We start from the raw sequence: 13,958 nt of genomic DNA, 5'->3' as shown, positions 1-13,958 counted from the left end.
GAATACAAAGTGGTTAATGAGTTCTGACAGTTTTGTGGGAGAAGTATGTGAGCACATGTGTCTTGCAGGCAAAGGTCTTCTATTAGTTCACCCCAAATCTCAGTAGTTTGATGCAATGAGATTTTATTGCCTGAGATTTTCCTGAGGACAGAGTAGAGGCAGCACTAGCTGTAGTACATACCTTATATATGTAGTGTTGTGACATACCTTAATGCTTGAGTAACCTCATAATGAAATGTACAGGGCTGGTCAGGACATAGAAAATAAAAACATGAATTATTGGGGTTTTTTTGACACTTGAATTCTTTATTGGACCTTTTCCAGAACATTTTAATAAACCTAAACTAGTAACTGTCACTTGGTGTTTTTTAAATAATAGAGTTCTTCTTAGTGTTTGTTTAATTTATGGAAATTTGTCAGAATAGCATAGTCTGTTGCAAATGGGATATTACCTATCGCTGTGGTACATTACCAATACAGAGCATATTTCTGTAAGAGTTAATCTAACAGATAYAGTCCTTTCTTTGGGGTCTATTTTACTCTCCCATTCACTGTGACTGTAGGGTTAAATTCTAAAACTACTGCCGTGTTAAAGATTACATAATATGCAACATAGTACTCCAGTGGTAACAAATCCCATAACCTGTTATGTTAAAATAAAGTGCACCCATATAAGCTTTTCTTATTAAGAACAGAGCCTTTAAAATCAAATTCTATGCATCAAACTGAGTAGAATGTATAACAAATTAGATTTCAGTGTTTCAGCATGAATGGTCTCTCAAGAGGCGCAAATGTAAATTGAGAGGCATATTGTTGGTTCAAAAGTGACATTTATTTTTGTTCTGCACAGTTTCACAGGCACTAAGTCATAAGGGTGCTAACATTTTAAGTGAGTTTTACTAATTTGAGTATGCAAATTTGCACAAACTTTATATGTAGTCTTAAGTAGAGTTATTGCTCACTGTGTCTGTACACTTGCTCATTTCTCTGACTGCATTGTATTTAATGTCATACTGAAGTCTTATTTTAACCATTGCTGTACAAAGTTACTATAACACATTTTCCCTCTTTAGTCCTCTTCTGTGTTATGTGAATCAGACAGCCTAGGTACATTTTTTTGTGGAAGCTTCTTGCCTTTTCTCATTGTAGTTTAGTCTTTGTACCATTTCTGACACTCTGCAGATTCCTTCCAACAACTAAGGCAGTTTAAAGCTCACTGCTTATTAGCTTGCAGAGCAATAAAAATGTGGCACAAATGTATCTGAATTAAGCTTGGCGCAGTCTAAACAAATAATAATTTAAAACAGTAATATAAAACAAAGATTTGTGTCCCTTTGTAATTCTACTATGAAATGAATTAGAAATGGTTACATTTTCTTCTTAAAGATACTGTGTCAGGAACTGATGTGCTCAAAAACTGGACTGTTCTAGAAGCTGAATGATTTTCCTTAATTCCTTGTGAGTGTGGATGTTGGATGTTTTAATATCTTTGCGAGGGTTTCCAGACTTCTTGGTGATCATGAATTCTGAGAAGAGATAGGACACGTTGTCATACTCTGTCCTGTCCTGCCCATGATGATTATGCTCTTTTCTCTATATTATGCTCTATACTATATTACCTTAGTGAAAAAACAGGAAAAGTAAAAAGAGACACAAGCAGCAGATACAAACAATAATAATATTATCTCAGTATAAAATGGATGAGAACAGTTGTACCTAACAGTATTTTGTTCATAATTATTTGTTACGCATAAGGAGGTCAGTCATGTGCTGTGGCGTTTTTGTTTTTTTGTTTTTTGTTTTTCTTTTTCTAAATGAAGTTACTTCTAAATTATTTTGGCCTGAGTCAGAATTTATTCTCAAAGTGTTTTGAGGTGTGTTGCTACTGATTATGTTCTTTTTGATAGTCCCATTTTCTTCACATATATGCTGTATTCATTATACCTTTGTGATAATAATAGCAAAAAATATACACCAATGACTGACAGAATTTGGGCCAAGGTAGTTGGGTCAAAAGAACACTTAGTGAAGTTTTTTCCTGGCCATGGAAATCAATGACCGTTGTTGGAGGACTGCAGCTGTTATATTGGTCCCAAACTGTAGGCTGAGTCACATCACTTCAGACTAGAAAAGCCAAGATGAATTTTCAGACAAATGAAAACTACACAGCTAAGTATACACACTCTGGTCATAGTGGGAGACTTCAAATTAGGAAAATTAGGTGTTCATTCTGCTTGTCAGTCAATAAAAAACATATAAATGGAAACAGTAGTTTGACTACCCACCTTTCTTTTTTGTTCTTGTCTTGCATAATTGAAATCGAAAGAACCACTGCATCAGGAAACACATAATAAAAATGTCCCCTCTCATTTTACTCAAAATATCCAAGTGGATTAGCATAACAAGTATTCCTCCTTCAAATGAATTATTAATGCTATGGGGAATACATTTTTTGGAGCATCTGTGTGCTGTATGGGACCAGTTGATACTAATTGTCCTTTCACAGCCAAATGCCTAAGCCTCCTGAAGCCAACAACAAGCATCCTTTGCTACCCAAATAATACAGCAAGTACTCAAGACAAGAAAAGGTTTAACTAGTTTAGATTCAAGTAGGAAGACAAATGATTTGTAGTATAGAAAGAGGTGTCAATGACTCTCTTTTTAAATAGCTGTGCTTCTTCAGCTGGACTATCTTCAAGATAAACTGTTAATATCAAGGAGGTAGACACATGACAATCTCTATGTCATAAAGACAATTTAAAATTGACAGATTCAAAAAAAAAAACTAGAAGTTTTTTGCTATTGGAACACAGAGTTCAATAAAGGAAATCCTTCAATTTTTTTGAATCTGTTAAATTTCTTACATTGGAATTTCTTAGATTTCTTAGATTGGAATTCTCATACCAGATGCTGATCTTGAGTCTATATGCCAGAAGGGTATTGAAAACATYTTGAATCCCCTCACCATCACTATACTGCTGACATAAGCAAGTGGACTTTCTATAACTCTTTCTACATTTAAAAATTGACAACTTTTTACTTTTAAAAAACAATACAAATTAATGTACTTATTATTTTGTAATAATTACCTATCCAAACATGTTGACTTTAAGTGGCATTTGCAAAAATTTTGTGAAACAAACTGTGCAGCACAAATTGTTGGTATTTCTAAAGAGTAATAATAAACTTATTGTAGAATAGCGATAGTAAAATTCTGAAATCAAACACCTTACCTGTAAAATGACACAACTATGTAATGGATATAGTGTCTTATGGAAAACAACTTGGTATTCCTTTCAGATTTATGAATTTGCATTCATGAACAGCGATGATTTTGACTGACACACAATTATATACCATATAATAAACATTTAAAGTGTTTGAAGTACCAATTACTATTATACTATAATACGTGCAAATATTAGGAAATTCAGATTGAGAGATCCGATGCTAAAGTACACAAAATGTGTTCCTGTGGCTTTTACAGTCATGTTATACTATAAAATAAAAATATGGAAAATGATAGCACAGATCTATCTTATGGGATGAAGAGTGAGATAAATCAAAATGCATCTAAATATGTATTTAAACATCTGAGGAAAAAATATGCAATTGAGGCTGCCCAAAGCTCAGGGCATTCTTTAGGATTGCTTCCAGTTATCCCATGGGGGTGTCTAGAGCATGTAATTTCCACTTATCGTTCTCCTGGAATACAGATGCAAAATATATCAAGTCATAATTCCTGTGTTACGTGAAAATAGAAGTTATTAACAGAGTAACAAGGCTGTTGACTTGCTTCAAGCTTTAGGCAGATCTCAAACTGGCAATAAGTATTTCAAATGTTTTCAGCTGGTGTCAATATTTCAGAGACTCTACTAAATTAAATCCTTTGTTTCACCCCAGTATATCTGTAGAATTATAATACGGTGGTGGGGTTTGGGTTGGTTGGTTTGTGTGTGTGTTTAAGATTGTTAAAACAGAGTGAGTTTTAAGAGTTAGATGAACTCTCTGTTCTCTCTTTCACATATGGAGTGCTATCTCCTCATGAAGGCAATTTTAAACAAATAATATTAGATAAGAAATCACAATAGGATATTGTACCCACCGGGAGCACTGGAGACCTGTTCAAGTACTGAGCATATGAAGCAACCCTGTGGCTTGTCTTTCAGAATTTACATCTTTCTGCTGTTGATTGCCTGAACAGTAATCAACTGAATAGGTGTCTTTGCTGAAGAACAATTCAAGGATAAGCAAAATTTGTTATTTTAGCCTTATTTAGGCAGACTCAAGCTACCCCCAGGCCTGTGCTTGCCCTACATCATGAGGAGTTTTGAGGCGTATCTTCTGTTTGCTTATTTGCTCTGATTCTGCGACAGTGAATTATAGGAGAACTTGGCAAACTTCCCTGGGACGTGGCAGGGCTCATAGAAGAGCCACAGGGCTGTGAACGCTCAAGCGCTTCGGCCTCCATCCCTGCCGCAGAGCGGGTGCATCACAAGTCTGAGTAAAACCTCTCTCCAGGCATAGTGTGGCCGTACAGCAGCTTTGCCTCTAGGACTCCTAGTACTAGACAAAACGTGCACATTCACGTGACACAAATCAATGATCTGGTATAAACTTACTGTTAGAATTAAATTGCTCAAAAACATTTTGATGGCTTTACTTCGTGCTGTCAAGTTTTATGCTGGGATCACATATAATTGGTCTTCCTATGACTGACATACATACATAAATACATACAACATAAAGGCATACTGCTGGCCTAAGTGCCATGCTTTGTATTCAGCAGAAGTACAGCTGTGTGCCTGGTCTGGATCAAATTTGTTCTACTGAGTGATTTAGGAGTGCGTAAATCTGGAACAGATAATGATGTAGCCACAGCCACCATTCTTAGCTTATGAGCTAAGTGATAAGCTAATAGCCAGCATTCAGCTGGTAAGGAATCTGCAGATGTAAAATCCTAGGTTGATTCCGTTCTAAATATACATCTTAAATCGTTTCAAATGAGAGAAAGGGGGGAGGGGAATATTTTTTGTTAAATTTTAGGTTTTCAGTGTTGCAAGAGAATATATTTTTTTCAGAGGAGAAAGCAAGGGAAAATAATGAGAGGTGTCCTGTTAAATAAATATAAAATTGAATTAGCTGAAAGGTATTCAGAGGAATTAGAGGTTGTCATTCCTTTCTGTTCTCAGTTATCAGTAATCTACAATACTTAGAGTTTATGCATAACTTTTGGAGAGTTTGTGTAAGAAGCTGAGAATCTTTTTTCCTTTAACCCACAGGGGACGTGTGCAACTCCAACCCATGTGAAAATGGTGGCATCTGTCTGTCAGGGTTAAATGATGACTTCTATTCATGCGAGTGTCCTGAAGGCTTCACAGACCCCAATTGTTCTAGTGTTGTGGAGGTTGGTAAGTGCAAACTTTAAATGGTGCAATAACTATTTGAATATCTCATTAGTTGTGGTTGGCAAACCAGTGATTGTCTGCTGACTTTTGTGTAGTGCTATGGTCGATGCATTGTTTGTTAGGATATCGTAGATATCAATATCATGGTTAGAAGACAGTTCAAACAGTATCTCAGAAGTGTATCTGTAAATAACAATCACTTAGAAAGGTTTAGTGCTCTACTTAAAAAAGAGAAAAAATCATAGTTGTGGCTTAACATGACCAATGTTTCTCAAAAATCATTGTTGTTAAAGTACTTCTGAATATCCTTCTGCTGATTTCAGTGGTTTAATCTCATTTCAAGCTCGGTTTCTGGTAGATTTATGCCCAGGTCTAGACAGTAGAGTAACTAGTTAACGAAACTAAATTACAGAAACAGTATATGAGAAATCAGAATAAAACATATTAGTCATTTGTTTAAATTTCAGAATAATTACCCAGCTGGAGGCTGTAATTAATCATTAAATGAGAACATAGAATGCAAGTCGAATGTATTGAAATTTTATGATGTGTGTATGCCTCAGAGTCACTGTAAATATGGATGGTAGCTGCAGAACATGCAGCAGTTCAGACTTCTGTCTTAAGAAAACTTAGGAGGGAAAATAAAGCGCAGAGGAAAAGATGGTAGACAGCCCGCTAGCTTCAGTGAAGCAAAAGAGCTGCAAGCTGATCAAGCTTTTAAATTTTTCTGAAGTAGGTATAAAAGTATATATGATAGAGCCAAATAGTATTAAATAGATGCTACTGTTTAAATAGGTACAGCTCCTGTATATCTCTTTCTGGTATTCATGGCTATTACAATAGGAAGATAAAAGATTTCAGGGACAGAAAAGCATTGTCTTATTCAAGAGGAGGCAATGTCTCTTTCTTGAGGAAAATAAGCTACAGCTAACGTGACTCTGGGCAGTAGCATTTATCTGAAAGCCTTGCTTGCCCTGTGTGCCTTTCTTTTGCTGACAGCCAAAGTATTTGAAAGTAGTACCGCCTTTCAGGTATTTCATATCTTATATCCATGTTTGTAATTCATTGATCTGGGTTACACTAATATGCCTCAGTGTGTGCCAGCTGAGTAGAGCTCACACATTTTGTTTCTGCCAAGGCAGAAGGGCAAAACCAACAGCTTAGCTTTGACTGAGCGTTAGCTTTTACAGACATCTCATTGTAACCATCAGAACTAGTCTCAGCACCTTTCTAACACTAATGATCCTAAAGGTTTTTTAAATTTTTTTCATAAATAAATAAAGGCCACAAACACAGCCTGAATACACTATTCTAGGATTAAGTATGTCTGTCTCCACCATGAGATAAGGCTGGCAGAGCTTAGTCCAGGAAATGGTGGGGGGGGGKTTTTGTTTGTTTGTTTTTTTCTGAAAATTATACTTTTCCCAGGAAGTTCAAAGAAAATGTGTTCTCTTCTCTGGTGTGAGTCTGGTTGTTCTACACACCCATTAGACACATTACATTATAGGTAAAATCAGCTTAGCTTAATTGGTTACTAATTATTCTCTGAATGCAATTTGTTAACAACTTTTAAAATGTCCTGTGCCACCTTAACACTGATGAAATTAGTAATTAGTCAGTGGGTGATTTTTAATCTTCTAATATTCACTTTTTGATTGTTCAACTAGAATCTGACACTACAGAATTTTATGGCAGTTAAAAAATTGTAAACCCATTTAGTTTTTTTCTGTTCCGTGTAAGATTAGCGCAGCAGCATTTTTGGTGACTTAAAAAGAAATAACCATGTTTTTCACACTTTGCATAGCTTGGTGAACGTATTGCTCTGAGGGAGTAGGTGATATTTTCAGTCTGTAGCTGAAGTGGGAGTGGGGGAACTGTTTCAATTCAGATAGTTTCAGAATTTTCATTTAATCAAAACCAATCCATTTCTGCTTTTGAATAGATGTCTCGTACTACAATGAATAGAAGGTAGCCTTGGAATACTTTATTTTAAAAGGGCTAGAACTACTGGTAAGCAAAAGGTTCTGATGACTCCCCCTACCAAACCACGGAGTCTGTTGATTGCAACACTCAAACGTATGTCTTAATTGGAGCAGGAATTTGAAAAATGTTTTTCCACCTTCCAGTGAGATGCTGTAAAGTTGGGGAGAGGAAGGGGACAAAAAGACAAAAGAGGAGTAAGCTTTACTTCCACCATTATTTTGGGAGTGGATCCTGTTTCCACAGTACAATTTTAATTATAGTAGAATTTGGGTTGATTTGGGTCCTCTGAAATTAAGTTTTCTAGCAGCAAATTAAGTAGTTTCTGTGGGAAAATCAACAACTTTGGTCAGACACTTAGCGCACTTTTTTCTGACTATAAAATGTCATCAGACATAGCAGCTGGTTATTACCTAACATTTGAGTTGCACAAGAAAACTTCTTTTTCCCTTGGTACAGCCACCCAAGAAGCAAGAAGACACTGCCTTTGAATCCTTCTTTCCATCCATTTCCTTACCAGTTTTATGCATGCTTGAAGGGTCTGAATTTAGCCTACAGCTATATCTCTTGCTACCCTAAAATGGCCTTGATGTGGGTTTACTGCAGGAAACGTTTGGATTTATCATGTACTTTGTTGGCAGGTAATTGCATTGCCCGTAGCTGGGAGGAAGCTGATCATGAGTGAATCTGAAATGAAAGCATATTGTAGCATCTCAATTGCAATTTACAACTGAATATTTAGAAGGCTTTAAAATATATATATATTCTTAACTAAATTCTTCAAACGCTTCTACAAAATCTCAATCTGGTGAGCAGAATAAAGCATAAGAAAATGAAAAATTTGGGAGTATGAGATAATCACAGTGCATATGCAGACAGTATTACATTTTTAGTTGCAATACAGAAGAAGTAATGAGTGGACAACATTTGTTAAGTGAGGTAATAATTAATATTCTTATATTAGCTAAAATATAGAGTGTTAATTCAATTTGTGTTTGTCCTGTATGATTATGCTATGTGTATGCAAGCAGAGACTAACCGTAACTTTCTGAAAACTTTAAAAGTAGTTTGTGGGGGGAGAAAAGAAGTAGGAAAAAAAGTTTTCTATTTTTTAGCAAAGGCTTTCTGGGGCTGATGCAGCATTAATCTCCCCTACAAAGAGTCATAAAACCAATGCAAAACTGGTATTTCAAGGTAATATTCTGATTTCTCCTATGAAAATGACAACAAATAGTGTAAAAAAAGTAATTATAAGTCAATTAGACTCAACTAATTTAAACTCTGGAGTGTTTCAATTAGAATAATTGTTGAAAGGTGGGTCTGTTAGGAGCCAAGCAAAGTACTGCAAGAGACTGTTAGAGGATGTAAGATTGGAGAAGGAATACTAACAAACATTACTTCCCTTTGGCTTTTTAATGAATCATTGCCAAAAAGTTATTTCCCTTATCCCTTAGAAATTCAAAAAGGATTTTTTGGCAATTTCCTGTGTAGCTGGAAATACCAAGCTGGTTGAAAATTGGGCATTTAGGAAGTCAGGAGCCACAGAGTAAAAAGAAAAGGTGGGGAGGGGGAGAGAGGAATCTGTGTCATTTGTTCCTTCTTTCTGCCGCAGTGGTATACCGCACACGTGGAAAGCAGGTGGGTGTTCTGTACAGCCCTCTCATTAGATGCTCCTGCATTAGACATTATTCACTGGTGGTGGCAGGATACTACTGATCTCTAGACCTTAGCTGGAAAGTCGCAAATTTTCAAGAAATATACCTCAGACAGGAGGATTTTACAGTAACAGATAACGGGGATTTTACTTGACAACTGAACCATGCATTAAAATGAGTAAATTAAAAAAAACAATGACAAGCAGATGTTGTACATTTGTGTAAAAGAAGAAAGGTAGATGCATAAAAATACGTAAAGTTAGGGAAATTAAATCCTACCTAAGTTTAGCAATCAAGTTTCAAGACAGTTTGGGTGCTGTATGTATGTTCAAGGGCATAAGAATGTAATAGGGGTTATATTTTTTTATTAGCTTAATAAAGATAATATATAAAGTAATCTGACACAATCATAGCACTTTATTTCAGCCTAATTGTTATTGGTACTTTTTTCTAAATGTTATCCATGGAAAGTCCTGACTTCTCTGTCATACAGCTCCACTGTTTTCTGATACTATAACTTTGACTACCAAAAAAAAAAAAAGAAAGAAAAAGAAAAAAAAACTGAAAAAAAAATCCTAAACTGCTTGTAATTATAATATCTATATATTTCAAGTTACTAATCATATTCTGATCATACTCCACCTCTAGTGGTAGTCCTGCCTTATTTCCTGTATTACCTTTTACTAAATGCTATACGTAGACCTACTAAAAGAGTTGAGATTGAATGACAGGTCTATAATATTACCCTGTTTGTATAGCCAGGTGGTTTCAATGGTCTGTGTATCCTAACTGATTCTAAATATCTGCTAAGCTAGAGGGAAACCAGAAAAGTTACTTTCTGATTCTTTGCAATACAGCACATCATCCAGTGAGGTAGAAGAGGATTTAGCTAAACAGATAAGAGTAAAAAGTAATTCTGTTAAACTTCACAAATAGCAGGATGTTTTCCAAAGGTAATAAGGATACCAGGGCCTGAGTTACTTCTGTAGCAGACTCTTGTATCACTGGCAACATGAATTTTAGCCCAGGCTGAAAGAGATTCACATGTAATTAATATTGATATTAAAATGCATTGCAGACAATGAATTGACAGAGTTGACATCATTTAGCTAACACGCAGGTAACTCCCAGAAACCGTGTGAATTACAGAAATACCATAAACTGCCGCTCTTAGGTACAATGAGAAGAACTCTCATATGTGCTTCTCAAGAAAACTACAGATGTCATGGACACTGCTTGAGGGCAGAAATGACAGTGTGACTATGTACTTTGAAATAATATTGGGGAAAATATATTAGAAGATTAAAAATTATGAGATTATGCCTGTGTACTGTTCTGTTTGGTGTAAACATAGGGGAAACACAGGCAGAGAAATACAGGACTGATGGTAAAAGTTACAGAAAAGGGCAATTAAGTTTAGTATGCAACAAGGCTGTCAGTATATGTTCCATAAGTGACCATGCTGTTCATGTTTGAAAAATGAGCAACTTAATACTTTAAGTTTTGATATTTCAGATCTGATACTCAGTAGCTGTCTATGAGGATAAAATGAAGAACAGGTTTAATCTGTGTAAGAGAATAAATGACGTATAATGCCAGAGTGGGTAGAAGAGCAGAGAGCACGTGAGGGTCTACCTGGGAACGCTCTCCAAAGTTGCCTCTAATAGGCTGTTGGGACCCTGTTGAAATGTGTCTTTACCTTTGCATCAGCTCTCAGCAGTCATTGAGAGGAATTCATTACTGAAAAACATGGTAAAATATCTATATGCATTTTAAAAGGCTGGAAAGGCAAGTTAATGGTATGATACACATAATATAGGCAACTTGGGTCTAAGTGCAGAATGGTGACTGAGAGGAGGGAGGAGAGCTGAAAGGAAAAAAAGATGCCAGTTTTGTTTTGTTTGTTTTGCCAAGTGATTTCATTTCTAAAAAGAAGTGAATGTGGGCTTTCTTGTTTATCATACTGTAGAGTTTTCCATATCTGTTCAACCTTCCCAGTTTCCAAGGGAAACTCTTGCTTTGACAGCTACTATCTCTGTTAACTGAGCCTGGGAGACAGCAATAAAAGGGGTTTTTCACTTGTTAAATAAATGTTCAGCGACCACGATTAGACCCAGAGTGAAACTGCTATGATCTCTTGTCTTTGTGGCCTTCTTTGTATGACCTAGGTCTCTACACTTGTTGTACTGACTTCTCCACTAACAGGGCAAGATCTTGTTGCAAAAGTTAGTAAGGATAAAATGTTGCCATTGGTTTCCCATCACTGTTACTGATACTTTTCAATGCCGTGAGCAGAAATGACTGAATGATTTCAAAGATGCATTTATAGTCCCAGAATATATGACTTCAAGGAGGAACGGACTTTGTTCATGTTTAAGTGGAATTTCCTGTATTTCAGCTTCTGCCCTTTGTCTCTCATTCTGTCACTAGGCACAAGTGAGAAGARTCTGGCTCTGTCATCTTTATTTCCCCATCCCCATCAGGTATTTGTACACGTTGATAAGATCTCCCAAGCMTTCTCTTCTCCAGGCTGAACAAACCCAGCTCTATTAGGCTCTTCTCGTATGTCAGATGTTCCAATCCCTTAATCATCTTAGGGAAATAATCATCTCCCTCAGCCTGCTGACAACACTCTTCCTAATGCAATACTGAACTCAGTGCAGATTGCCCAGGATACTAGAAAATATTTAGGTTCCAGATTTCAGCATCTGCTCTCACTGCTATATTTGTAGTGTTATCCAAATTCACTGTATTTATTGTTATTATGACTGTGTTTACCAAAGTGACTTGGTCACAGTGTGTCTTGTTGCTAACATGAAGATTTTATTAAATGGTTGTGACTTATTCACCGGTTAAGTGTCATCACGCTTTGATCTTGGTATTGATTTAATAACTTTTGGAAAAGTTGCAAAGGAAAGGAGTATCTCTTTATTTTTTTTTCTGGAAAATTGTTTCAATAATTATGTTAGTATAAAGGTGAAATAGCAGAATGGTGAATTGGGCCCATGTTTATTTAGATGTATAAAAAATAATTTGATTTCATGGTAGAAGACAACTGTCTTTTGGGAAAAGAGCATGATGGAGTGGGAGAGGGGGCAGAAAACAAATTCTTCCCTCCTGAGATTCGTTATGGCACAGTTTAAGACTCTGTGTGGTATGCTGATTTCTCTTCTTACAGACCAAGAGGTAAAGTGCTAGTTTTCTTGAGCAACTGCTTGTTGCTACGGAGTTCTTGATACTGGCCAGGCTTCCATTTCTGAGCAATGTAAGAAGTGATTAAATGAAGCCCTATCAGTACAGCACCTGATGAAAATGAAGCTGCTTTTGTGTGTATCTGCTTTTTGTTTATTTGTTTCTAGTGGGATATATCCCCAGTGCATTGCTAATTGGTTTGGAGGGCAGTCTTGTCTTACTTTCCTTATGATTAGAATTTGCAATATGAGTATGTATTACTAAATTTCCTCTTACTGAACATACAAAAACAGCTATAGCCTTAGTATGTTGAGAGCATTCCTCACAGTGTCCTCTTCTGTAGTCTGTATGGATAGCTTCAAATCTACGGTGGTTAATGTGGAATTGATGACTATAAAGCGGTTTTTAAGCAGGAGCAATAACATATTAGGGTGCTTGGCTCATTAAGAGATGTTTTCAAAAGATATAGAATCCTGTTGGACTTAAAAGCCAATAAATAGTTAATAAWAATAATAATAATAAAAAGACAAATTAAGACTTAATTGTTAGCTTATGAGGAGCCTTAACAGCACATACTATACAAACATCTGAATTGAGTAGGCTAAATGCATGTAACCAAAAGCCCTTAATAAATGTCATTGACTACAGAAAATGTAATAACCCTACAACATCTGCGCTGAAAGAGCTGCTCTTGATGTTGCTTACTGTTGTGGAAATATGGACTGAAGAAAGGTCAAAATTGCTAACACAGGGGATATTGCATCAGTAAGTTAATCAACTAATCTATGAAGCACTTGGGGAATTTTCCCCCTGAGAGGTATACAATCATGTTCATTTAGACTAGAGCTAATATTTTATTAAAAGAACCCCTGTGTTTGAGTACTGAAACTGAAATTCGTTGGAACAGTGTTAAAAAAAAAAAAAAAAGCAGTCAGTATACTCTTGGGTTTAATTGGGGTATATCCTCTATGAAGCATTTTGAAATGTAGATAGTTATATCCCATTTCTGCAAGGTGTTGAAGTATATGACTAATCTTAAAAATCTACATAGTAGCATTAATCTCAAGATGACCACCCACAATGTCTGTAGGTAGCAGAAGTCTTATCACTTTTGCCAAAAGGATGCTGCTGAAAAAATGCTACCCTGAAAATCCTGTCACACTTCTTTTTTTYTACTTGTGAATTTATGATTTGACAGTTGAATACAAACTGGCTAGGAATGAGTGGTTGTAGTCATACTCTTCAGAGCATTTGACAAAAGAGCAGTGGAACATACTGAGGAAGATTTTATGCATGTTTGTCTAATTAAAAAGAGAAATGAAAACCATCCAGACTATTGTTGCCAAAGCTACTGCTCAGGATGAGACCTTGCAAAGATAAATAAGGATGTGAGCATAGGATGGCCTGCAAAACACATTCCTGGCCCCTGTTTTCAGTTGAAGAGATGAAGCTCTTGGTAGCAGAGCATGTTTTGGTCAAAACCTCCAACACTGATGACTGGCATCTCAGGAAAACATTCAGAAAAGCATGCATGTAGGTCATGCAGAACTGTCATAAACCAGGGAGGTGCAGACTCTCAATCCAAGTGCCAAGAAATTTTCTGTTGGAAATTTCAAGTAAATAGGGTTGGTCTGCTGAAGGCCTGGTGCTCCAGAAATGCAACTTGGCATGCTGCAGAACAGACCTACCCAAGCTGCCTGCAGTAGAGGGGAGGCATCGGGAA

At 36.3% G+C, this 13,958-nt stretch overlaps 1 protein-coding gene across 1 annotated transcript in view; it reads left to right on the top strand.

Annotated features, from left to right (window-relative positions):
* Positions 1-1,765: 1,765 nt before the first annotated feature.
* The window catches only part of EDIL3 (EGF like repeats and discoidin domains 3), a gene marked incomplete at its 3' end in the record, with an annotated part of 142,708 nt that continues 130,515 nt past the window's right edge, over positions 1,766-13,958 (top strand). Inside the window, exons 1-3 of the mRNA XM_026085800.1 lie at positions 1,766-1,830; positions 5,281-5,411; positions 12,222-12,234. Of these exons, the coding sequence (XP_025941585.1) occupies positions 1,766-1,830; positions 5,281-5,411; positions 12,222-12,234 (209 nt within the window). The remainder of the gene's footprint in view (positions 1,831-5,280; positions 5,412-12,221; positions 12,235-13,958) is intronic.

Source organism: Apteryx rowi, unplaced genomic scaffold, assembly GCF_003343035.1.
Source record: "Apteryx rowi isolate R43461 unplaced genomic scaffold, aptRow1 scaffold_675, whole genome shotgun sequence".
NCBI lineage: Eukaryota > Metazoa > Chordata > Aves > Apterygiformes > Apterygidae > Apteryx > Apteryx rowi.
The sequence above is the reverse complement of the archived record's forward strand: the minus strand, read 5'-3'. Positions and strand labels throughout refer to the sequence as shown.